This window comes from Moschus berezovskii, chromosome 8 (assembly GCF_049115385.1).
Source record: "Moschus berezovskii isolate FMDL1 chromosome 8, NW_MosBer_1.0, whole genome shotgun sequence".
Taxonomy (NCBI): Eukaryota; Metazoa; Chordata; class Mammalia; order Artiodactyla; family Moschidae; genus Moschus; species Moschus berezovskii.
The window spans coordinates 109,361,650-109,387,125 of NC_142467.1; the positions used below are offsets into that span (position 1 = coordinate 109,361,650).

General features: G+C 44.5%; 1 protein-coding gene across 18 annotated transcripts in view; it reads left to right on the top strand.

The window, feature by feature from the left end:
* OBSCN (obscurin, cytoskeletal calmodulin and titin-interacting RhoGEF) overlaps positions 1-25,476 on the top strand; it is a 234,815-nt gene that overhangs the window by 94,348 nt on the left and 114,991 nt on the right. For all 18 annotated transcript variants that reach the window (XM_088839239.1, XM_088839241.1, XM_088839240.1 and 15 more), the window contains 5 exons: positions 4,060-4,335; positions 8,066-8,341; positions 13,254-13,529; positions 19,612-19,887; positions 24,020-24,295. In XM_088839239.1, the coding sequence (XP_088695365.1) occupies positions 4,060-4,335; positions 8,066-8,341; positions 13,254-13,529; positions 19,612-19,887; positions 24,020-24,295 (1,380 nt within the window). The remainder of the gene's footprint in view (positions 1-4,059; positions 4,336-8,065; positions 8,342-13,253; positions 13,530-19,611; positions 19,888-24,019; positions 24,296-25,476) is intronic.

Consider the following 25,476-nt stretch of genomic DNA (forward strand, 5'->3'; position numbering starts at 1 on the left):
GTTCATCTTTATGGAATGTGCTTTTTGGAGCACATTAGAGAGTATTTAAAAGTAAAACTTTTAAAAACTTGTGAAATGTGGGTAAATCATTGTAAGCTCTGTGAACACAGGAAGAGAGAGAGAAGTCAAAGTGTTGTAAGACTTGCCAGTCAGTAGGGCCAATGATGAAAGGTCTTCTTGGCCCCGCAGTTCTCTGATTGTTTTTGTTGTTGTTTACCTGCAAGTCACGCCTAACCCTTTTGTGACCCTGTGGACTGTAGTCTGCCCCGCTCCTCTGTCCATGGGATTTCCCAGGTAAGAATACTAGAGTGGGTTGCCATCTCCTTCTCTAGCGGATCTTCCTGGCCCAGGGATCGAACTTGCATCTTCTGCATTGCGGGCAGATTCTTTATTGCCCAGCCACCAGGGAAACCAGTTCTCTGGTACACTGTGCTAAATGTCCTGGAAAACTGTTATTCTGTGCTTGTGGAGATGATCCTAGAGGGAGAAAAAGGAGACAGACTCTGTAACTTCATATACAAAACATAGCATCGATACCAAAATGACCCAGAAATGGCAGGGAGAATCAAACTCCAGACCAATCTACTGTGAATATCAAGGTCAAAATAAAAAAGCATAATATTTGTTAGCAAAATGAATTAATCAATGTATCGAGGAGTAGGGAGCCATGATAAAAGTCATAGTCTAGGGTTGCTTAATGGGCTTAACATTGAATATGTTAATAGATAGAAAGCTTGATATTAAGAAATAGACTTTCTTAATCTCACCAGTGCAAGGACTTCCCTGGTGGTCCAGAATGCCAATGCCAGGGACAATGGTTGGATCCCTGTTCCATGAAGATCCCAAATGTGATTACCTCCATGAGTACAGAATCAAATGGTTAATTAAATTCAAACATCATACATTAAGACAAAACATTTGATAACATCAAGCATCTGTCCCTGCCGTAAAATACTTGGGAAACTGTGTATTTTTTCTTTTAACATAATAAAATTCCTGCAAAAAGAACAACAGTGATAACATCATCCTGCTTAAGGTGTACCTGCAACTCTTTGAGTGAGGGATAACAGACTGGTTCCAAATAGGAAAAGGAGTGCTTCAAGGCTGTATATTGTCACCCTGATTATTTAACTTATATGCAGAGTACATCATGAGGAACGCTGGGCTGGAGGAAGCACAAGCTGGAATCAAGATTGCTGGAAGAAATATCAGTTACCTCAGATATGCAAATGATACCACCCTTATGGCAGAAAGTGAAGAACTAAAGAGCCTCTTGATGAAAGTGAAAGAGGAGAGTGAAAAAGTTGGCTTAAAGCTCAACATTCAGAAAACTAAGATCATGGCATCTGGTCCCATCACTTCATGGGAAATAGATAGGGAAACAGTGGAAACAGTGGCTGATTTTATTTTGGGGGGCTCCTAAATCACTGCAGATGGTGATTTCAGCCATGAGATTAAAAGACACTTGCTCCTTGGAAGCAAAGTTATGACCAACCTAGATAGCATATTAAAAAGCAGAGACATTACCTTGCCAACAAAGGTCCATCTAGTCAAGGCTATGGTTTTTCCCGTGGTCCTGTATGGATGTGATAGTTGGACTATAAAGAAAGCTGAGCGCCGAAGAATTGAAGCTTTTGAACTGTGGTGCTGGAGGAGACTCTTGAGAGTCCCTTGGACTGCAAGGAGGTCCAACCAGTCCATCTTAAAGATCAGTCCTGAGTGTGCATTGGAAGGACTGATGCTGAAGCTGAAACTCCAATCCTTTGGCCACATGATGCAAAGAACTGACTCACTGGAAAAGACCCTGATGCTGGGAAAGATTGAAGGCAGAACGAGAAGGGGATGACAGAGGATGAGATGGTTGGATGGCATCACCGAATTGATGGACATGGGTTTGGGTAGACTCTGGGAGTTGGTAATGGACAGGGAGACCTGGCGTGCTGTGATTCATGGGGTCGCAAAGAGTTGGACACAGCTGAGCGACAGAACTGACTGAATACATGGAGGCTACTGCAACCCCTGAGTCCAGTAAAGAGGAGAATAAAATCACCAGCAGATGGTTTTGAGAAACTAAAGGTGAAATTTGCTGATGATGTGATTATCAACTCAGAAAATCTGAAGATAAATTATTAGACTGTGAATGACTCTAGAGGAAGGAAATCAACATGCTGAAATAATTCCTGCATCTAAGTTCTGGTTAGGAACGCTTGAAGAATGACACTTGTGTTAAGAGTTGGACCAGCACAGTTGTGTCATGTTTCTAATTCCAGGGCTGATCAAAGTCACCAAGAGGCTGCGTGTGGGGAAGTTATATTCAAGATTCTTGAGAAACGGTGGGAAGTTGCATTAGATGGAGCAATCTGAGAGAAAAAGTCAAAGGTGTTTATTAACAATCAAAACAGAATTTTTTTTGGGGGGGTGGTCTGATGGAAGAATTAGTCCAATTTCAAAGGGAAGGTACAGCCAATACACTGTTTTATTGAGGAAAAGCATGGTGGGGACATTTACTGGGACCTTGTTAGGCTAAGTCGCTTCAGTAGTCTCAGACTCTTTGCAACCCTGGGGACTGTAGCCCACCAGGCACGTTTCCCTGTCCATGGGATTCTCCAGGCAAGAATACTGGAGTGGGTTGCCATTTCCTCCTCCAGGGGATCTTCCCGACTGAGGGATCGAACCCGCATTTCTTATGTCTCATGCATTGGCAGGTGGACTTTTTACCACTCTGAAACCACAGAGCTATCTACAGAAGCAGGCTCCTGCTCAAGACCCTCTTGGCTGCAGAAGCAGACACACACCCAGGCACGCCAGCTCTGCACACGGCTGCAAGGCCACACGTGTGTGGGCGTGTGATCCCTGCTTCATGGCGGGAGACCAGCCTGACCGGTTCTCATGTATCAGGAATGATCCAAAAGCTGTAGTTGTCGAGATAAGGGGATCCCAGTACAGTCATAGTTTCCACATCAGAGGAACCGAATGGTGAGCTCAGAAATAGTTCCATAAATGGCTTCCTGCACCACCCACCCCTCCATTCCCCACACCTGTCCATCGTTGCTGTGCTGTCTGTTGGAGAACTCAGGGAAGGGTGTTGTCTAATAAAAGGTGTTGGACCACTGAACCATACGGAAAAATTAAATCATGCTAGCAATTCACACCACACACAAAAGTCAGCTCAGAGTAGGTTAGAAAACTCAGGGTAAAAGGCAAAACCAAAAAAACCCCCTCAGATGATAGTGGTTCCTTTAAAGACAGCATAAGGAGAAATTTCTTAAATGGAACACAAATAATCTATGCCCGAAAGGGCTGAAATGGACATTGTGAAACTATTGGAAGGAAAATCTTTGATTTATCAAAGGACTAGATCTGAGAGTAAAAATGCCAGTCACACAGTTGGAAATATCCTTAAATCCTTAGTATGTGTCATTCTCTGGTATGTGAATGTGTAAAGAGTGGCCAGAGTTGAATTGAAAAGAGAGCCTACTATTTGTAGGTGGGCAAAAGGTTTGAATTGTGTCTCCATGAAGAAGAAAATAGGAATGGTGAGTCCAGTGCTAAGAGGAAAGGTACTCAGCTTCTTTATTGCTCAGTGACAAAGGAAGCCACGGGAAGGGGTGGAAGCGCTCCCCTAGGTTGCTGCCAGCCGACAGTAGTTAACAGTCAGCAAGGGCACCGAGCCTCAGCCATCTCCATGGGCCACAGGTGGAAAGTTCCTGCATAACCATATGGAGAAGACTGGGGCACCAGCTAGCAAGGTTGGGGGACACGTGCCTCGTGACCCCGCAGATGCTGTGAGCACAGGAGAAGGCTTTTCCAGTGGCCACCCTGCCAGCTGGACCAGCTCACGTGGACTCAGAGGAGAGTGCATAAACTGTGTGACTTTTGCTGAGAAAGGCAGGGGACCTCTGCAGAGCACAGGGCTGGTGCAGGGCCCAGAAAAGTTTTCAGCTCCACTGCCAGCACACACACCTCCTCCCTGGCTCCCTATCCAGGTCTTCTTTGCCTGGGGCTGCTGTCCTGACTGAGATGGGGTCTCTGACCCTGTGTATCCCGCTCTGTCCCCAGAGCCCTCGGTGGTGTTCGCCAAGGAGCAGCCGGCACGCAGTGAAGTGCAGGCCGTGGCGGGAAGCAGTGCCACGCTGAGCTGCGAGGTGGCCCAGGCCCAGACGGAGGTGACGTGGTACAAGGATGGCAAGAAGCTGAGCTCGAGCTCGAAAGTGCGTGTGGAGGCCACGGGCCGCGGGCGGCGGCTGGTGGTGCAGCAGGCGGGCAAGGCAGATGCCGGGGAGTACAGCTGCGAGGCCGGGGGCCAGAAGGTCTCCTTCCACCTGGACGTCACAGGTCAGTCCTGGAGGACGCTGAGCTAGCCTGTGCAGGTGTGAGGGGATTGATGTTTGGTCTCACCAATGTGTGTGCTCGCCTGTAGCCTTTATTTCTTCCCATCTCCATGTCTCATCTTCATACCATCTTGGCCCTGAGGAAGGGTGGATGGGGAGGATACGCCTTCAGTGAAGAAGGACCATTTCTCTCCACCTCTTTGGAGGCAGTGAGACTCGGTCACACTGTCTTAGTACCTGCCCAGAACCTTCCTTGTGTTCTTGGTGTCGAGACCCTGACTCTCCCTGATGCTTGGGGGCTGAGGTAGATGAGGGGATAAGTGACTTTCCTTGCATCATCTGTCTTTCTTGAGAGCTAGCACATTCCCTCACATGTTACCTCATGCAAGTTCTTGGGTGTTTCAGTTTGATGGATTGCAGATTAGGGGAAATACTGGCCACATAATCCTACTTGGAATTCTTGCAGCAGTGAACGTCGGATGATTGAATTTGAGTTTCTTGGATGGAAAGGAAGTTTCCTTCCTTTCTCTGGATATAGAAGCTCCAGTAGCCTGTACATTGCAAGAAAAAAAAAAAAACATGTTTTGTTGTCAGGTCCTTACAAAGTGGGGCTTCCCTGGTGGCTCAGCAGTAAAGAATCTGCCTGCAATGTAGGAGCCTCAGGAGATGCAGGTTTGATCCCTGGGTTGGGAAGATCCCGTGGAGGAGGGCATGGCAACTCACTCCAGTATTCTTTCCTGGAGAATCCCATGGACAGAGGAGCCTGATGGGCTACAGTCCAAAGGGTCGCAGAGAGTTGGACTCAGCTGAAGCAGCTTAGCATGAATGCACGCTTTACAAAGGGAGGAAAGAAAGGATGATTGATAGTCACCTGTGCTATTTAGGGTGATCTTCTTAGATCAAATATGGTTTTGCCTTTGTCTTCGAACAAGTTTTTATACTGCAGGTCAGTATTTCACTTGGCATTAGTTGATGAATTTAGAAATGGAAAGGAAAAAATCTTTTCTGCCACATCACTAGGTGTTGCAAATAAGCAGTTACTGTCCTAGCAGCCTCTGACTGGCAAAGCAGCCTTTATTTCCTTCCTTTTTCCTTGTGGTCATCGAGTGTCTCTTTCTCATGGCTGAATTGTCAGGCAGTCTAAGAAATCAGGTTATGCTTTTTCTGTGAAGAGAGTCTTCATGCTGAATAGGGGTGGCTACCATGCCACATTGACCTCTAGGTGCCAGCATGTGAGAGTTTGAGACCGTGCCAGTGTAGCAGGATGTGTGGGTGTGTATATACCCCAGATCCCATCATGCATCTCTTAGAATGTGGTTTTTGTGGAGCACATTAGAAAGTATTTTATGGTAAAACCTTTGAAAAATTGTGATATATGGCTAAATCCTAAGAGATTATGTGATAATCAGACACACGAAGACAGAGTAAATTTAAAGAGTGTGTGACTTGTGAATCAGTAGGACCAGTAATGAAAAAATCTTCTCAGCCCTGTAGTTTTCTAGTGAGGTATGCAAAATATTTGAAAAATTGTTATTCCATGCTTCTGGAGATGGTCCTAGAGAGAGAAGAATGAGATATCCTCCATAACGGCTTCATGTTCAGAATATAACATCGATACCAAAATCGCACTAGAAAGGCAGGGAGAATGAAATTCCAGAAAATCTACTGCGAGTGTCAAGGTCAAAACCACATATTAAATATTAATAAAAAGAAGTCAGCACTGTATCCACGGTAGAGATGAGTGGTGCAAGTCACAGTTCAGGACTGCACGTTGTGTCAGCATTGGCATCGTTGGTAGGTAGAAAGCTTGACATTGGATTGGATGCAGGAAGATGTGATCATCTCCATGAGTACAGAATCAAGTAGTTGATTGAACTTGAAGGTCATACATTGGGACAAAATGTTTGATAAAACTGAGCATCATTTTGTGCCATGAAATTCTTAGCAAATTATATTAAAGAGTTCTTTTTAATGTTATCACACTCCTGCAAAAACAAGAACAACCCCAACAACAGCATCCCACTTACGGAGTACCAGGAGATCTTTGACATGAGGGACAGCACTCAGGCCAACTCTAACCTCTGAGCTGAATAAAGAGGAGAATAAAATCACTGGAAAACTAAAAGTGGAATTTGCTGATGATGGAATGATCAACTCAGACAATCCCAGAGATAAATGGTTAGATTGCTAACAATTCTTGAGTAAGATTAGTGTGTAAAAAAAAAAAATCAATATGCAGAAATTATTTCTGTGTCTTAAATCCTGGCAACGAATGCTTGCAAAATGAAATTTGTGTGAAGAGTTAGACTGGCAAAATTGTATCATGTTTCTAATTCCAGGTCTATAAAGTTATTCAGAGGCTGTGTGTGGGACATTATTCAAGATTCTTGAAACATAGTCAGAGTTTGCAGTATGTGGAATAGAAATTCGAGGGAAAAAGCAAAGGTGTTTATTAACAATCAAAATCAAACCAAATTTCTCTTTTGGGTGGTAGATGGAGGAATAACAGGCAGATCAAAGGCAAGGTACAGCCAATATGTTGTTTTCTTGAAGAAAAGCACAGTGGGAGCATTTACTGGGACCTGAAGTCAGGTATTATTGTAAGGCTACAGTTTTTTCAAGATAATAGGGTCCCAGTGCAGGTTAGTTATCACGTCAGAGGAACAGAACAGTGAGCTCAGAAGCAGTTGTTGCATGAAAGGGTCCCTGCACCAACCTTCCGCACGGATCCTCCTTACCTTCCATTTGTCATTGTGAGAAGTCGAGGAAGGAGGGTGTAGTCAAACATAGCTGCTGAACCAGCGAACCACATGGAAAACTTAGCATGTCCTAGCAATTCACACCAAAGTCACAAAAGCCAACTCATGTTGGGTTAGAAACCTCAGGGTATAAAAATCCTCAGATGAGAAAGTGGTTTCTTTAAAAACTCAAGGTGAGGAAATATTTCTTAAATAGAACGCCAGTGCTCTAAACTCAAAGGGCAGAAATGGGTCTTGTGACACTATTGGAAGGAGAAACTTTGGTTTATCAGAGGACTGGGCCTGAGAGTGAACGTGGCAGTCACGCAGTTGGGAATATCCTTCAAGCCTCCCTGTTTATCATTCTCGTATTTAAATGTTTGAAGAGTGGCCAGAGTTGCATCAGGAAAAGGCTGAGCCTACTGTTGGCAAGTGGGCAAAAGATCTGACCAGTGTCAACAGGAAGAAGGAAGCAGTGATGGCAAGCCCAGTCCTAAGGGGAAGGTGCTCAGCTTCTCCATTCCCCAGACAGTGATGGAGAAAGCCGCAGGGAGGTGCATGCTTCCCTGATCGCCGTCAGATGACAGTGGAAGAGTGGACAGGGCTCCGAGCCTCAGCCATCTCCACGGACTGCGGGTGAAAAGTCCCCTGCTGTAAACAGTATGGGGAAGACTGGGACATCTCTGAGGAAGGGTGGGGAACGTTTGCCTCGAGACCTGGCAGTTGTCATGAGCAGGGGGCAAGTCTGTTCCATTTGCCCTGCACCATGGACCTGCTCGCAGGGACCTGTGAGAGAATGCGTAAATTGTGTCACGTGCAGAGAAAGGCAGGGGGACCACTGCAGAGCACAGGGCTGGTGCAGAGCCTGAGAAGTCTCCAGCTCCACTGCCCCTTCCCACCACCCCAGTCCCACCTCCCCATCCAGGTCTTCTTTGCCCGGGGCTGCCGACCTGACTGAGATGGGGTCTCTGACCCTGTGTACCCCTCTGTCCCCAGAGCCCTCGGTGGTGTTCGCCAAGGAGCAGCCGGCACGCAGTGAAGTGCAGGCCGTGGCGGGAAGCAGTGCCACGCTGAGCTGCGAGGTGGCCCAGGCCCAGACGGAGGTGACGTGGTACAAGGACGGCAAGAAGCTGAGCTCGAGCTCGAAAGTGCGTGTGGAGGCCGCGGGCCGCGGGCGGCGGCTGGTGGTGCAGCAGGCGGGCAAGGCGGACGCCGGGGAGTACAGCTGCGAGGCCGGGGGCCAGAAGGTCTCCTTCCAGCTGGACGTCACAGGTCAGTCTTGAGGAGGACGCTGAGCTAGCCCGTGCAGGTGTGAGGGGACTGGCTTCCAGTCTCACCAGACTATGTGTGCCCTTGCCTGGATCCTTTGTCTCTTCATGCTTCCAGTCTTCCATGTCCCACCTTGGTACCCATTTTGGCTGGGGGAGCATGCATGGGGAGGGTGTCCATGGGGAGTAGAGGGGTGTTTCAGTCCGTGTGTTTTCAGGTAGTGAGGCTCAGCACCTGTGCACAATCTGCCTGTTGTTCCTGGTGTGGAGACCCTGCCTCTCCCTGATGCTCGGGGCCGAGGTAGGCCTGGGGATAACTGACCTTCCTCCCATCATCTCTTTCCTGAGAGCTAGCATAGGCCTTCATCCAGTACCTCTTGCTGATCTCAGTTGCCCAGAAGTGTTTCAATTTGAGGGATCCCAGTTTAGAAGACATATTGACCACACAGTCCTACTTGGAATTCTCTTAGGAATGAAGTTTGGATGATGAAGTTTGAGGTTTCTGGGATGTCCTTCTTTCCTGCTGCTCTGGTTGTCTGCAGGTAGCCAGAATAGGCCCATGTTATGTTGTCAGGTCCTTGCAAAAGGAAGAAAGAAGGGATGATTGGTAGAGCGTCACATGTGCCATTTAGGGTGATCTTAGATTGCAAAATCTTCCCTGGTGGCTCAGAAGTTAAAGCATCTGCCTGCAATGTGGGAGACCTGGGTTCTCTCCCTGGGTTGGGAAGATCCCCTGGAGAAGGAAATGGCAGCCCACTCCAGTATTCTTGCCTGGAGAATCCCATGGACAGAGGAGCCTGGTGGGCTACAGTCCACAGAGTCGCAGAGTCAGACACAACTGGGCAACTTCACTTAGGTTGCAAACTATGATTTTTGCCTTTGTCTTCAAACAGGTTGGATGTTGCAGGTTGTATTCCCCTTGGTGTGACGCTGGTGAATTTAGGAATTGAAAGGAAAAAGTCACTTCTACCACATCACGAGGCTTTGCTAATGAGGAGTTACTGTCCTACTAGCCTTTGACTGGCAAAGCAGACTTTATTTCATTGCGTTTTCCTAATGGTGAATTAGTCTCTGCCTTGTGCCTGGAACACAGGACAGTCTAATAAGAGATCAGATTATTCTCCTTCTGGCAAGGAAGTCTTCATGCTGAATAGAGTTGGCTGCCATGCTACCTTGACTTCTAGGTGCCAACACCTAACAGTTTTTTGACTGTACTGATATTGTGCAATGATTTGTGGATATGTTTAGATATCCCGGATCTCAGCATGCATCTTTCTGGAATGTTTTTTGTTTTTGAGAATGTTAGAGTGTATTCTAAGATAAAATCATAGAAATTCCATATTATTATATACTGTACTGGTATTTCTCTTTCTGACTTACTTCACTTTGCATAATGGGCTCCAGTTTCATTCACCTCATTAGAACTGACTGAAATGCATTCCTTTGGATAGCTGAGTAAAATTCCACTGTCTATATGGATTACAGCTTCCTTATCCATCCATCTGCCAATGGACATCTGGGTTGCTTCCATGTCCTAGCTGTTGTAAACAGTGCAAATAAATTTACTTTTATTACTTTTGGGAATATTGAAAAAAGAGACAAAATGCAAAAAGATGCCATCATTTCCATGAGTACAGTATCAAATGGTTGATTAAATTTGAATATCATACATTGAGACAAAAAGGTTGATAACACTGAGCATCAGTTACTGCCATAAAATTCTTAGCAAGCAGTATAAAAGTGTTCTTATTAAAAAAAATTATAAGAGTGTGATTGCTGGGTCATATGACAGTTCTATTTCCAGTTTTTTAAGGAATCTCCACACTGTTCTCCATAGTGGCTGTACTAGTTTGCATTCCCACCAAGAGTGTAAGAGGGTTCCCTTTTCTCCACACCCTCTCCAGCATTTATTGATTGTAGACTTTTGCATAGCAGCCATTCTGACTAGTGTGAAATGGTACCTCGTTATGGTTTTGATTTGCATTTCTCTGATTATGAGTGATGTTGAGCATCTTTTCATGTGTTTGTCAGCCATCTGTATGTCTTCTTTGGAGAAATGTCTGTTTAGTTCTTTGGCCCATTTTTTGATTGGGTCGTTTATTTTTCTGTAATTGAGCTGCAGGAGTTGCTTGTATATTTTTGAGATTAATTCTTCGTCAGTTGCTTCATTTGCTATTATTTTCTCCTATTCTGAAGGCTGTCTTTTCACCTTGCTTATAGTTTCCTTTGCTGTGCAGAAGCTTTTAATTTTAATTAGGTCCCATTTGTTTATTTTTGCTTTTATTTCCAATATTCTTGGAGGTGGGTCATGAAGGATCCTGCTGTGATTTATGTCCTATGTTTTCCTCTAGGAGATTTATAGTTTCTGGTCTTACATTTCGATCTTTAATCCATTTTGAGTTTATTTTTGTGTTTGTGTATGTCTCACTCCTGGGCACACACACCAAGGAAACCAGAATTGAAAGAGACACATGTACTCCAATGTTCATCGTGGCACTGTTTATAATAGCCAGGACATGGAAGCAACCTAGATGTCCATCTGCAGATGAATGGATGAGAAAGCTGTGGTACATATACACAATGGAGTATTACTCAGCAGTTAAAAAGAATACATTTGAATCAGTTCTAATGAGGTGGATGAAACTGGAGCCTATTATACAGAGTGAAGTAAGCCAGGAAGAAAAACACCAATACAGTATACTAACAGATATATATGGAATTTAGAAAGATGATAATGATAACCCTGTATACGAGACAGCAGAAGAGACACAGATATATAGAACAGTCTTTGGGACTCTGTGGGAGAGGGCAAGGGTGGGATGATTTGGGAGAATGACACTGAAACATATATATTATCATATGTGAAACGAATCGCCGGTCCAGGTTTGATGCATGATACAGAATGCTCGGGGCTGGTGCACTGGGATGACCCAGAGGGATGGGATGGGGAGGGAGGTGGGAGGGGTTGAGTTCAAGATGGGGAACACATGTACACCCGGGGCAGATTCATGTCAATGTATGGCAAAGCCAATACAATATTGTAAAGTAATTAGCCTCCAATTAAAAAAAAAGAGTTACTCCTAAAAAAAAACATATATATATATATATATTATAAAATTCCTGCAACAGCATCAACAACAGCAACATCCCATCTGAGGAGTACCTGGACATCTTTGACCTGAGGGACAGCACACTTAGACCACCCTGGCCACTGAGTCAGGTAAAGAGGAGAATAAAATCACCGGCAAACAATTTTGGAAAAAAAAACCAAACAACTTGACGTAGAATTTACTAATGATAGGATGATCAACTCAGACAGTCCCAAAGATAAATTATTAGAATGTGTAAGATTCTTGAGTAGGATTATTGTGTAAAAAAATAATTATACAGAAAGCATTTCTTTGCCTATGTCTTGGCAAAGGATACTTGGAAAATGAAATTTTATGTTAGAGTTAGACTAGCACAGTTACATTATGTTTCTAATTCCAGGTGTGATAAAGGTTGCTAAGTGGCTGAGTGTGGGGAAATTATTCAAGATTCTTGAGAGACAGTAAGAATTCGGAATACAGAGATAGGAATGCAAGAGAAAAAATCAAATATGTTTATTAGCAATCAGAATTGAAACCAAACTTCTGTTTGGGTGGTCTGATGGAAGAATAACAGGCAGATTCCAAAGGCCAGGTGCCATCAATACACTGTTTTCTTGAAGGAAAGCATGGTGGGAGCATTCACTGGGACCTGATGTCACAAAGCTACAATTTTGAAGATAAGAGGATCCCAGTGCAGAGATAGTTACCATGTCAGAGGGACAAACAGTGAGCTCAGAAATAGTTCCTTGCATAAATGGATTTCTGCACCACCCATTTACACACCCTCACCTTCCACTTGATACTGTGGTGTCTGTTAGAGAAGTTGAGGAGAGTGCTGTCTTCATAAATGGTACTTGGACAGTTTGACCATTCTGAAAACTTAAACTGTACCAGCAATTCACACTGCACACAAAAGCCAACTCAGGATGGGTTAGAACCTCAGTGTAAAATGGTAAAACCCAAAATTCCCTTGGATGATAACATGATTTCTTTAAAGACTTAAGGAAAGATTTCTGAAGTACAAACACAAATGCTCCAAACTCAAGGGGCTTTGAAATCAACATCTGACACTATAGGAAGGAAAAACTTTGATTTTACTAGAGGACTCAATCAGAGACTGAAAATGCAAGTCACACAGTTGGGAACATCCTCAAAACCTACCTATGTGTCATTCTCTCATATTTAAATGGATAAAGAGTGGCCAAAGGTGAATCTTGAGAACAGAGAGCCTACTATTAGTAGGTGGAGAAAAGATTGGAGTGGTTTCACTAGAAAGAAGAAAACAGTAATGGGGAACCCAGTCTAAGGGGGAAGGGACTTACTTCATTCCTCAGACGATTCCAAAGCCACAGGGAAGTGGAAGTACTCCTCCCAGATTGCTACCCTTGACAGTACTGAGAGTAGGCAAGGGCACCAGCCTCAGCCGTCTCCATGAAAGGTGAAAAGTTCCCTGCATGAGCCTCTGGAGAAGACTGGGGCATCACGGAGGAAGGCTGGGGGCTTGCCTCGTTACACTGCAGGTGTCATAAACAGGGAGATGTCTTCCCCAGTGACCTCCACAGCTCTTCTCCAGAGGTCCAACACCCTTCCCATGTGGGGCCAGCTATACAGATGGATCTGAGGGAAAATGTATAGACTGTGTCACCTGTTCCTGAGAATGTCTGCAGGACCTCTGCAGGGCACAGGGCTGTTGCAGAGCCTGGAAAAGTCTCCAGCTTCACTAGCCCCACCTGGACCCTCCTGGCGCCCCATCCAGGTCTTCTTTGCCCGGGGCTGCCGTCCTGACTGAGATGGGGTCTCTGACTCTGTGTGCCCCTCTGTCCCCAGAGCCCTCGGTGGTGTTCGCCAAGGAGCAGCCGGCACGCAGTGAAGTGCAGGCCGTGGCGGGAAGCAGTGCCACGCTGAGCTGCGAGGTGGCCCAGGCCCAGACGGAGGTGACGTGGTACAAGGACGGGAAGAAGCTGAGCTCGAGCTCGAAAGTGCGTGTGGAGGCCACGGGCCGCGGGCGGCGGCTAGTGGTGCAGCAGGCGGGCAAGGCGGACGCCGGGGAGTACAGCTGCGAGGCCGGGGGCCAGAAGGTCTCCTTCCAGCTGGACGTCACAGGTCAGTCCTGGAGGACGCTGAGCTAGCCCGTGCGGGTGTGAGGGGACTGGCTTCCAGACATGAGTGCCTGGATCCTCCATCTCTTAAGCCTCCCCGTCTTATCATCCCACCTGGAGGCCCATTCTGACCTGGAAGAGGAGGAGTGGGGAGAGCGCATGTGGAGAGCAGAAAGGTTGCTTCTGTGCCCCTGTCGCCAGGCAGTGGGGCTCAGTCACACTGTCTTAGCACCTGCCCAGAACCTTCCTGTTTTTCCTGGTGTCGGGACCCTGGCTCTCCCTGGTGCCTGGGGGCTGGGGTAGGCCTAGGGTGTGTGACTTTGCTCCCAGCTACGTTTCTCCAGAGAGCCAGCACACATCTCATCAGGCACCTTATGCGCGCTGTCAGCTGGTCTGCTGTTTCAGTTTGATGTATTCCTGACAACCTTCTTTCGCCTTCTCTCAGGAGGAAAGTTTGAATGATCAGACTTGAGGTTTCCCGGAGGTCTTCCCTCCGTTTTCCTAGATGCGGGAGGTCAGCGGGAGAGTGTTGCTTGTTGCTGAGATAGGCAGGGGGAGCTATGCAGCGCAGAGGGCCGGTAGAAAGCCTGCAGAAGTTCTCTTTCCCCGTCCCCACCCAGGCCGCGTGTCCGTTTTCTGTTTCTGTCATACGGTATCTTTCATCCTGTGCATCACTGCTTTTGCTGTGGTCCTCAGTGGTGTCCAAGGAGCACCTGGCGTCCAGAGTGGTGGTCGAAGCGGTGCTTTTTCATGCTGAAATGTGAGGTAGCGCACACCTAGATTAAGTGGGTGGTGTGAGGACGGGAAGAAGCTGAGTCGACTTTGAAAGTACGTTTGGAGGTAGGGCCTTTGGGATGTAGCTGTCTGTACATCAGTTTGGCAAGACTGACATCAGGTAAAACTCTGTTTTCCCTAGGACCTGAAATGTATTTTTCCATCTCTATAAGTGAGTTTTCTGGGGATACCAACTTATCATAGTTTGCAGTGAGGATCGGACAGCTGTTTAGCCAAGAGATTCTGGTGCTCTTTTTTTTTTTAAATTGATTTCCTGAATTCTCTTATCGTGTATTCTTCCAACTTTACTGCCAGTGTTGAGCCAAGAAAGCAGGGATGAGTGAGTGTATTCTGGAGGGAGAGAGGCAGTTCTTTTATACCATGCATGTAATAATGCTCAGTCACATTTTCCCAACAAGTGTTCAGACTCCATTGGTGGTCCTGGGTGTCTATTACTTGGGCTCTACCTGAGCTGAGGTAAACAAGATATCCTTCCTTTGGGATTTTCCTGGCAGATTCTTACCCAGAACACTTGAGAGTTCCTGTTACCAAGAGATAGCTGAATTCACTGAACCAGAATAAGAGAAAATTTTGGCCACACGGTAATGCTTGGGATTATTTCATGGCAGAATTTTGGCTTATAAGTCTTTAGATATTCTGGGTTAGCAATTTTTACATGGGTAAGTAAACTCCCTGAACACAGATGTAGCAAAATCTAGTCCATGTTTTGTTGTAATGCGTGTAGAAAATTCATGAAAATAGAGAAGATTGCAAATTGATCAGTTCCTAGAAAGCTATGTCAAAACTCACAAAATGGAAAACAAGCATGTTTAAGGGCCCCGACATTTTAAATAAATGAAACCATCATAAACAGTCTTCTCACAGCAGAATTTCTAAGCCGACTTGCTCTACTGTTAAATTACACTGAATATTCTAGCAAGAAATCATTCCATGTTCACAGAGATTCTTCTGTAGTATTGAAAAATGGAATGTGTTCTCTAATTCGTCTTACATAGAGAACATATCAATGATGCCAAAATCTGACACGGTGATTATGAAGAAGTAACGCAGTTTAATCTATTGATGATATTAAGGCTGATATCTTCCACAAAATAATAGTAAACTGAATTCAGCAGTTTATTAAGTGGAAAATACACTACATCAACGGTCCTATTCCAGGAGCACAAGGTTGGTTTAAAGCAAGAATCAGTAGAAAATTTGATGGAATGCTTAATGTCAATAAAATAAAAGAAAAATGATATGATTTCCCCAAGAAATGGAGAATAAAAATACTCAGTAAAATATAGCTACGTATATCCAAGAGAAATACTTAATAAAATTGAGCGTTAATTCCTGCCATAAAATTCTTACCAAAGTGTAAGGATTCTTCTTTTATGTAATAATTGGCAGTATAGAGAAAAACTGGCTCTCCTCGTCCATAAAGTGAAACCTTGAAGGCACTGCCTTTGCAGTAGGGAACAAGATAAGGAAGCCAGTTGTCACCACTTTGATGCTGTATTCATAACACACTAAGGAGGGAAATAAAAGATTAAAACTTAGAAAAATAAAAACGAAACATGCAAATGACATGACTGGCAATTTAGAAATTCTAGAAACGTTGATTACTACACTTAGTAAGAGAATTGGTAAACATCACTGCATACAGAAACAATACACAGAAGGCAATTCTGTATCTATATACCAGAGACAAACAACTGGAAAATGAAATTAAAAGAATGGCAGTAACAGTATATGGGTCCTGTTACTAACTCCACATCTGAAAAAAGGTTTGAGGACTTTGTGAAAGTATTAGTATTAAACATTGCATAGAGGCAGGAAAACAGATATAAATAACTGTATACAAATCTACGGGACACTCAGAGACGTTCACTTCCCTTTAAATGCCAAATCACAGTTCTTTGGGGTGTTAGAATATTGACAAGTTGATTGCAACGGCCAAAGAAAACCAAGTGAGTCTTAACAAATTGAGGACATTTGCTCCAACCTAATGATGACTTAAAAGAAAAAAGTTACAGTAATTAAGACAAGTGGGTCTCAATGTAGATAAATAGCCCAAAGGAATGGTATGGTGAACTCACACTGAAGTGTAGAGAAAGGAGGATCTTATCATCATTGATGGTAAGGCCATTAACCATACGGAAAAATAAAACAACATTGGAATCTACCTCCTACCACACAAAGAACCAACTCCAGGCAGGTTAGAGACCTCTGTGTGAAAGGTAAAACAAGCTTTTATCAGATAATAAAGATTATTTAATGACCACGGGATAATGAAAGATTTTTAAACAGAACATAAATGCAGAAACCATAAAGGACAAACTGATATATTTGCCTTAATTAGATAACTTATTCTTACCAGAAACATTATTTAGAAATGGAAAGAATAGAGCATAAAAGTGGGAGGATAGATAAACACATGTTAGCATCAACACTTTTCACTTTCATCAAGAGGCTTTAGTTCTTCTTTGCTTTCTGCCATAAGGGTGTGGTCATCTGCATATCTGAGGTTATTGATATTTCTCCCTGCAATCTTGATTCCAGCTTGTGCTTCTTTCATCCCAGCATTTCTCATGACGCACTCTGCATATAAGTTAAATAAGCAGGGTGACAATATACAACCTTGACGTACTCCTTTTCCCATTTGGAACCAGTCTGTTGTTCCATGTCCAGTTCTAACTGTTGCTTCCTGACCTGCATACAGGTTTCTCAAGAGGCAGGTCAGGTGGTCTGGTATTGCCCTCTCTTTCAGAATTTTCCACAGTTTATTGTGATCCACACAGTCAAAGCCTTTGGCATAATCAGTAAATCAGAAATAGATGTTTTTCTGGAACTCTCGTGCTTTTTCGATGATCCAGCAGATGTTGGCAGTTTGATCTCTGGTTCCTCTGCCTTTTCCAACACCAGCTTGAACATCTGGAAGTTCACAGTTCACTTATTGCTGAAGCCTGGCTTGGAGAATTTTGAGCATTACTTGGCTAGCGTGTGAGATGAGTGCAAATGTACGGTAGTTTGAGCATTCTTTGGCATTGCCGTTCCTTGGGATTGGAATGAAAACTGACCTTTTCCAGTCCTGTGGCCACTACTGAGTTTTCCAAATTTGCTGGCATATTGAGTGCAGCACTTTCACAATATCATCTTTCAGGGTTTGAAACAGCTCCACTGGAATTCCATCTCCTCCACTAGCTTTGTTCGTAGTGATGCTTTCTAAGGCCCACTTGACTTCACATTCCAGGATGTCTGGCTCTAGGTGAGTGATCACACCATCATGATTATCTGGGTCATGATGATCTTTTTGGTACAGTTCTGTGTGTTCTTGCCACCTCTTCTTAAGCTCTTCTGCTTCTGTTAGGTCCATACCATTTCTGTCCTTTATTGAGCGCATGTACATGAAATGTTTCTTTGATATCTCTAATTTTCTTGAAGAGTTCTCTAGTCTTTCCCTTTCTATTGTTTTCCTCTATTTCTTTGCACTGATCACTGAGGAAAGCTTTCTTATCTCTCCTTGCTATTCTTTGGAACTCTGCATTCAGATGCTTGTATCTTTCCTTTCTCCTTTGCTTTTCACTCCTCTTCTTTTCATAGCTATTTGTAAGGACTCCTCAGACAGCCATTTTGCTTTTTTGCATTTCTTTTTCTTGGGGGTGGTCTTGATCCCTGTCTCCTGTACAATGTCACGAACCTCTGTCCATAGTTCGTCGAGCACTCTATCAGATCTAGTTCCTTAAATCTATTTCTCACTTCCACTGTATAATCTTAAGGGATTTGATTTAGGTCATACCTGAATGGTCTAGTGATTTTCCATACTTTCTTTAATTTAAGTCTGAATATTGCAATAAGGAGTTCATGATCTGAGCCAGAGTCAGCTCCCAGTCTTGTTTTTGCTGACAGTATAGAGCTTCTTCATCTTTGACTGCAAAGAATATAATCAATCTGATTTTGGTGTTGACCATCTGGTGATGTCCATGTGTAGAGCCTTCTTTTAAAGAGGAGAGTCAAAAAGTTGGCTTAAAGCTCAATATTCAGAAAACTAAGATCATGGCAACCGGTCCCATACTTCGTGGCAAATAGATGGGGAAACAGTGGAAATAGTGGCTGACTTTATTTTGGGGGGCTCCAAAATCACTGCAGATGGAGAGTGTAGCCATGAAATTAAAAGACGCTTATTCCTTGGAAGAAAAGTTATGACCAACCTAGACAGCATATTAAAAAGCAGAGACATTACTTTCCAAACAAAGGTCTGTCTAGTCAGAGCTATGGCTTTTCCAGTAGTCATGCATGGATGTGAGAATTGGACTGCAAAGAAAGCTGAGCACCGAAGAATTGATGCTTTTGAACTGTGGTGTTGGAGAAGACTCTTGAGAGTCCCTTGGACTGCAAGGAGATCCAACCAGTCCATCCTAAAGGAAATCAGTCCTGAGTGTTCACTGGAAGGACTGATGTTGAAGCTGAAACTCCAATACTTTGGCCACCTGACGTAAAGGGCTGACTCACTTGAAAAGACTCTGATGCTGGGAAAGATTGAGGGCAGGAGGAGAAGGGGACGACAGAGGATGAGATGGTTGGATGGCATCACCTACTCAATGGACATGAGTTTGGGTAAACTCTGGGAGTTGGTGATAGACAGGGAGGTGCAGTCCATGGGGTGGCAAAGAGTTGGACATGACCGAGCGACTGAACTGAACTGAACCATTAACACTGTAACATTTAATTATATAAAGAGCTCCTAAATGAATCTGGAAAAAACAGACTGCAAATTTTGAAAAGTGTACAAAACTTGACCACAGAAGAGTAAACTACAGAATAACTATAAAACTCATATTCTTCAGTTTGTAAATCATTAGGACCACGCGACAGATGGGCACAGTGGAGTAGCTTCACTGCCATCAGGTTGCTGAGAGCTGACAACACTGCGAGTGTGGTTAGGGCGGAGCCTCAGGAGCTCTCACTGCAGATGAGAACGTGTCCTGTGCAGCTTTATGGGAAGGACTCAGCCTCCCATAGGAAGGTTGAGGAGTGCATGACTCTGCAGTTCTTCTCCTAGAGGATTTGTGCATGAGAGAAGTCTTTCACAGCTTCTCATTGGAACAGCCTTCACAGATCAGGGGTAGAATATAGAAATAAATTGTGTTTCTTGTTGCTGAGAAGGTGGCGGAGTTTCTCTAGGTCACAGAACTGGTGCAAAGCCTGGAGAAGTTTCCCGTCTTCTTGCCTCCCTGTTTAATCATTCTTTCCTCAGTGTTGCATCTTGACATAGATGGGGTCTCTGACTCTGTGTGCCCCTCTGTCCCCAGAGCCCTCGGTGGTGTTCGCCAAGGAGCAGCCGGCACGCAGTGAAGTGCAGGCCGTGGCGGGAAGCAGTGCCACGCTGAGCTGCGAGGTGGCCCAGGCCCAGACGGAGGTGACGTGGTACAAGGACGGGAAGAAGCTGAGCTCGAGCTCGAAAGTGCGTGTGGAGGCCACGGGCCGCGGGCGGCGGCTGGTGGTGCAGCAGGCGGGCAAGGCAGACACCGGGGAGTACAGCTGCGAGGCCGGGGGCCAGAAGGTCTCCTTCCAGCTGGACGTCACAGGTCAGTCCTGGAGGACGCTGAGCTAGCCTGTGCGGGTGTGAGGGGACTGGCTTCCAGACATGAGTGCCTGGATCCTCCATCTCTTAAGCCTCCCCGTCTTATCATCCCACCTGGAGGCCCATTCTGACCTGGAAGAGGAGGAGTGGGGAGAGCACATGTGGAGAGCAGAAAGGTTACTTCTGTGCCCCTGTCGCCAGGCAGTGGGGCTCAGTCACACTGTCTTAGCACCTGCCCAGAACCTTCCTGTTTTTCCTGGTGTCGGGACCCTGGCTCTCCCTGGTGCCTGGGGGCTGGGGTAGGCCTAGGGTGTGTGACTTTGCTCCCAGCGTACGTTTCTCCGGAGAGCCAGCACACATCTCATCAGGCACCTTATGCGCGCTGTCAGCTGGTCTGCTGTTTCAGTTTGATGTATTCCTGACAACCTTCTTTTGCCTTCTCTCAGGAGGAAAGTTTGAATGATCAGACTTGAGGTTTCCCGGAGGTCTTCCCTCCATTTTCCTAGATGCGGGAGGTCAGCGGGAGAGTGTTGCTTGTTGCTGAGATAGGCAGGGGGAGCTCTGCAGCGCAGAGGGCCGGTAGAAAGCCTGCAGAAGTTCTCTTTCCCCGTCCCCACCCAGGCCGCGTGTCCGTTTTCTGTTTCTGTCATACGGTATCTTTCATCCTGTTCATCACTGCTTTTGCTGTGGTCCTCAGTGGTGTCCAAGGAGCACCTGGCGTCCAGAGTGGTGGTCGAAGCGGTGCTTTTTCATGCTGAAATGTGAGGTAGCGCATACCTAGATTAAGTGGGTGGTGTGAGGATGGGAAGAAGCTGAGTCGACTTTGAAAGTACGTTTGGAGGTAGGGCCTTTGGGATGTAGCTGTCTGTACATCAGTTTGGCAAGACTGACATCAGGTAAAACTCTGTTTTCCCTAGGACCTGAAATGTATTTTGCGATCTCTATAAGTGAGTTTTCTGGGGATACCAACTTATCATAGTTTGCAGTGAGGATCGGACAGCTGTTTAGCCAAGAGATTCTGGTGCTCTTTTTTTTTTTAAATTGATTTCCTGAATTCTCTTATCGTGTATTCTTCCAACTTTACTGCCAGTGTTGAGCCAAGAAAGCAGGGATGAGTGAGTGTATTCTGGAGGGAGAGAGGCAGTTCTTTTATACCATGCATGTAATAATGCTCAGTCACATTTTCCCAACAAGTGTTCAGACTCCATTGGTGGTCCTGGGTGTCTATTACTCGGGCTCTACCTGAGCTGAGGTAGACAAGATATCCTTCCTCTGGGGTTTTCCTGGCAGATTCTTACCCAGAACACTTGAGAGTTCCTGTTACCAAGAGATAGCTGAATTCACTGAACCAGAATAAGAGAAAATTTTGGCCACACGGTAATGCTTGGGATTATTTCATGGCAGAATTTTGGCTTATAAGTCTTTAGATATTCTGGGTTAGCAATTTTCACATGGGTAAGTAAACTCCCTGAACACAGATGTAGCAAAATCTAGTCCATGTTTTGTTGTAATGCGTGTAGAAAATTCATGAAAATAGAGAAGATTGCAAATTGATCAGTTCCTAGAAAGCTATGTCAAAACTCACAAAATGGAAAACAAGCATGTTTAAGGGCCCCAACATTTTAAATAAATGAAACCATCATAAACAGTCTTCTCACAGCAGAATTTCTAAGCCGACTTGCTCTACTGTTAAATTACACTGAGTATTCTGGCAAGAAATCATTCCATGTTCACAGAGATTCTTCTGTGGTATTGAAAAATGGAATGTGTTCTCTAATTCGTCTTACATAGAGAACATATCAATGATGCCAAAATCTGACACGGTGATTATGAAGAAGTAACGCAGTTTAATCTATTGATGATATTAAGGCTGATATCTTCCACAAAATAATAGTAAACTGAATTCAGCAGTTTATTAAGTGGAAAATACACTACATCAACGGTCCTATTCCAGGAGCACAAGGTTGGTTTAAAGCAAGAATCAGTAGAAAATTTGATGGAATGCTTAATGTCAATAAAATAACAGAAAAATGATATGATTTCCCCAAGAAATGGAGAATAAAAATACTCAGTAAAATATAGCTACATATATCCAAGAGAAATAGTTAAGAAAATTGAGCGTTAATTCCTGCCATAAAATTCTTACCAAAGTGTAAGGATTCTTCTTTCATGTAATAATTGGCAGTATAGAGAAAAACTGGCCCTCCTCGTCCATAAAGTGAAACCTTGAAGGCATTGCCTTTGCAGTAGGGAACAAGATAAGGAAGCCAGTTGTCACCACTTTGATGCTGTATTCATAACACACTGAGGAGGGAAATAAAAGATTAAAACTTAGAAAAATAAAAATGAAACATGCAGATGACATGATTGGCAATTTAGAAATTCTAGAAACGTTGATTACTACACTTAGTAAGAGAATTGGTAAACATCACTGCATACAAAAACAATACACAGAAGGCAATTCTGTATCTATATACCAGAGACAAACAACTGGAAAATGAAATTTAAAAGAATGGCAGTAACAGTATATGGGTCCTGTTACTAACTCCACATCTGATAAAAGGTCTTGAGGACTTTGTGAAAGTATTAGTGTTAAACATTGCATAGAGGCAGGAAAACAGATATAAATAACTGTATACAAATCTATGGAAGACTCAGAGACGTTCACTTCCCATTAAATGCCAAATCACAGTTCTTTGGGGTGTTAGAATATTGACAAGTTGATTGCAACGGCCAAAGAAAACCAAGTGAGTCTTAACAAACTGAGGACATTTGCTCCAACCTAATGATGACTTAAAAGAAAAAAGTTACAGCAGTTTAGACAAGTGGGTCTCAATGTAGATAAATAGCCCAAAGGAATGGAATGGTGAACTCACACTGAAGTGTAGAGAAAGGAGGATCTTATCATCGTGATGGTCAGGCCATTAACCATACGGAAAAATAAAACAACATTGGAATCTACCTCCTACCACACAAAGAACCAACTCCAGGCAGGTTAGAGACCTCTGTGTGAAAGGTAAAACAAGCTTTTATCAGATAATAAAGATTATTTAATGACCATGGGATAATGACAGATCTTTAAACAGAACATAAATGCAGAAACCATAAAGGACAAACTGATATATTTGCCTTAATTAGATAACTTATTCTTACCAGAAACATTTTTTAGAAATGGAAAGAATAGAGCATAGAAGTGGGAGGATAGATAAACACATGTTAGCATCAACACTTTTCACTTTCATCAAGAGGCTTTAGTTCTTCTTTGCTTTCTGCCATGAGGGTGGTGTCATCTGCATATCTGAGGTTATTGATATTTCTCCCTGCAATCTTGATTCCAGCTTGTGCTTCTTTCATCCCAGCATTTCTCATGACGCACTCTGCATATAAGTTAAATAAGCAGGGTGACAATATACAACCTTGACGTACTCCTTTTCCCATTTGGAACCAGTCTGTTGTTCCATGTCCAGTTCTAACTGTTGCTTCCTCACCTGCATACAGGTTTCTCAAGAGGCAGGTCAGGTGGTCTGGTATTGCCCTCTCTTTCAGAATTTTCCACAGTTTATTGTGATCCACACTGTCAAAGCCTTTGGCATAGTCAATAAATCAGAAATAGATGTTTTTCTGGAACTCTCGTGCTTTTTCGATGATCCAGCGGATGTTGGCAATTTGATCTCTGGTTCCTCTGCCTTTCCAACACCAGCTTGAACATCTGGAAGTTCACAGTTCACTTATTGCTGAAGCCTGGCTTGGAGAATTTTGAGCATTACTTGGCTAGCGTGTGAGATGAGTGCAAATGTACGGTAGTTTGAGCATTCTTTGGCATTGCCGTTCCTTGGGATTGGAATGAAAACTGACCTTTTCCAGTCCTGTGGCCACTGCTGAGTTTTCCAATTTTGCTGGCATATTGATTGCAGCCCTTTCACAGCATCATCTTTTAGGATTTGAAATAGGTAGAATGTAGAAATAAATTGTGTTTCTTGTTGCTGAGAAGGTGGTGGAGTTTCTCTAGGTCACAGAACTGGTGCAAAGCCTGGAGAAGTTTCCCGTCTTCTTGCCTCCCTGTTTAATCATTCTTTCCTCAGTGTTGCATCTTGACATAGATGGGGTCTCTGACTCTGTGTACCCTCTGTCCCCAGAGCCCTCGGTGGTGTTCGCCAAGGAGCAGCCGGCACGCAGTGAAGTGCAGGCCGTGGCGGGAAGCAGTGCCACGCTGAGCTGCGAGGTGGCCCAGGCCCAGACAGAGGTGACGTGGTACAAGGACGGGAAGAAGCTGAGCTCGAGCTCGAAAGTGCGTGTGGAGGCCACGGGCCGCGGGCGGCGGCTGGTGGTGCAGCAGGCAGGCAAGGCGGACGCTGGGGAGTACAGCTGCGAGGCCGGGGGCCAGAAGGTCTCCTTCCAGCTGGACGTCACAGGTCAGTCCTTTGTGGAACTTAGTCTTGTTTGGAGATGGTGGTTGAATTGCATTAGACCCTGATGCTCTCTCATTAGACGTCGTCTCTTCAGGCCTCCCATCCTCCTCCCTCCTATTTTCATGCCCGTGACTGGGCCAAGGAAGACAAGATGGAAAGGGTGTGTATGAGAGGTAGAGGGACTATCCTTGAACACCCTGTGGTGCTTCCATATGATAGTGTTCAGTCACGCATCCTGAGCATGGTTAGACCTGCCCACGACCCTTGTCATGTCCCTTGGTGTCCTGGACTCTGGCTCTGTTGGATGCTTGAATTCTGAAATAGACTAGCCATTTCACACCTGGGTTATGTGACTGATTTTTTTGATACCTGGGTATGCCCTGTCTTAGAACCATATTGGGGTTCTCACTAGTCAGAGACACTTGTATCTCTTTGTATAAGGTTGACTAAACTTTGGGTTATTAATATTTTCTTTAAGACCCTCATGTACATTTATGTATAGGAATGCCTAGGAGATATTGTGGGTTTGGTTCCAGATCACTGTAATAAAGTGAATTTGCAACCCACTGCAATATTCTTGCCTGGAGAACCCCGTGGACAGAGGAGCCTGGTGGGTTGCTGTCCATGGGGTCGCACAGAGTCGGACACGACTGAAGCGACTTAGCATGCATGTTTGCAGGCATGATTGCCATAAAGTGACCTAACAGATTTTTTTTGTTTTTCCAGTGCATATAAAAGTTATGTTTACGCCATACTGTAGTCTGTTAAATGTGCAATAGCATTATGTTTTAAAATGTACATACTTTAGGCAAAAAATGCTTTATTGCTAAAAAATGCTAACCATCATATGAGCCTTCAGTGAGTAGTAGTAACATCAGAGAGCATTGTATGTATCTGTTCAGTTCAGTTTCTCAGTCACGTCCAACTCTTTGCACCCCCATGGACTGCAGCCCGCCAGGCTTCCCTGTCCATCACCAACTCCTGGAGCTTACTCAGACTCATGTCTGTAGAATCGGTGATGCTATTCAACCATCTCATCCTCTGTCATCTCCTTCTCCTCCTGCCTTCAATCTTTCCCAGCATCATAGTCTTTTCAAATGAGTCAGTTCTTTGCATCAGGTGGCCAAAGTATTGGAGTTTCAGCTTCAGCATCAGTCCTTCCAATGAATATTCAGGACTGATTT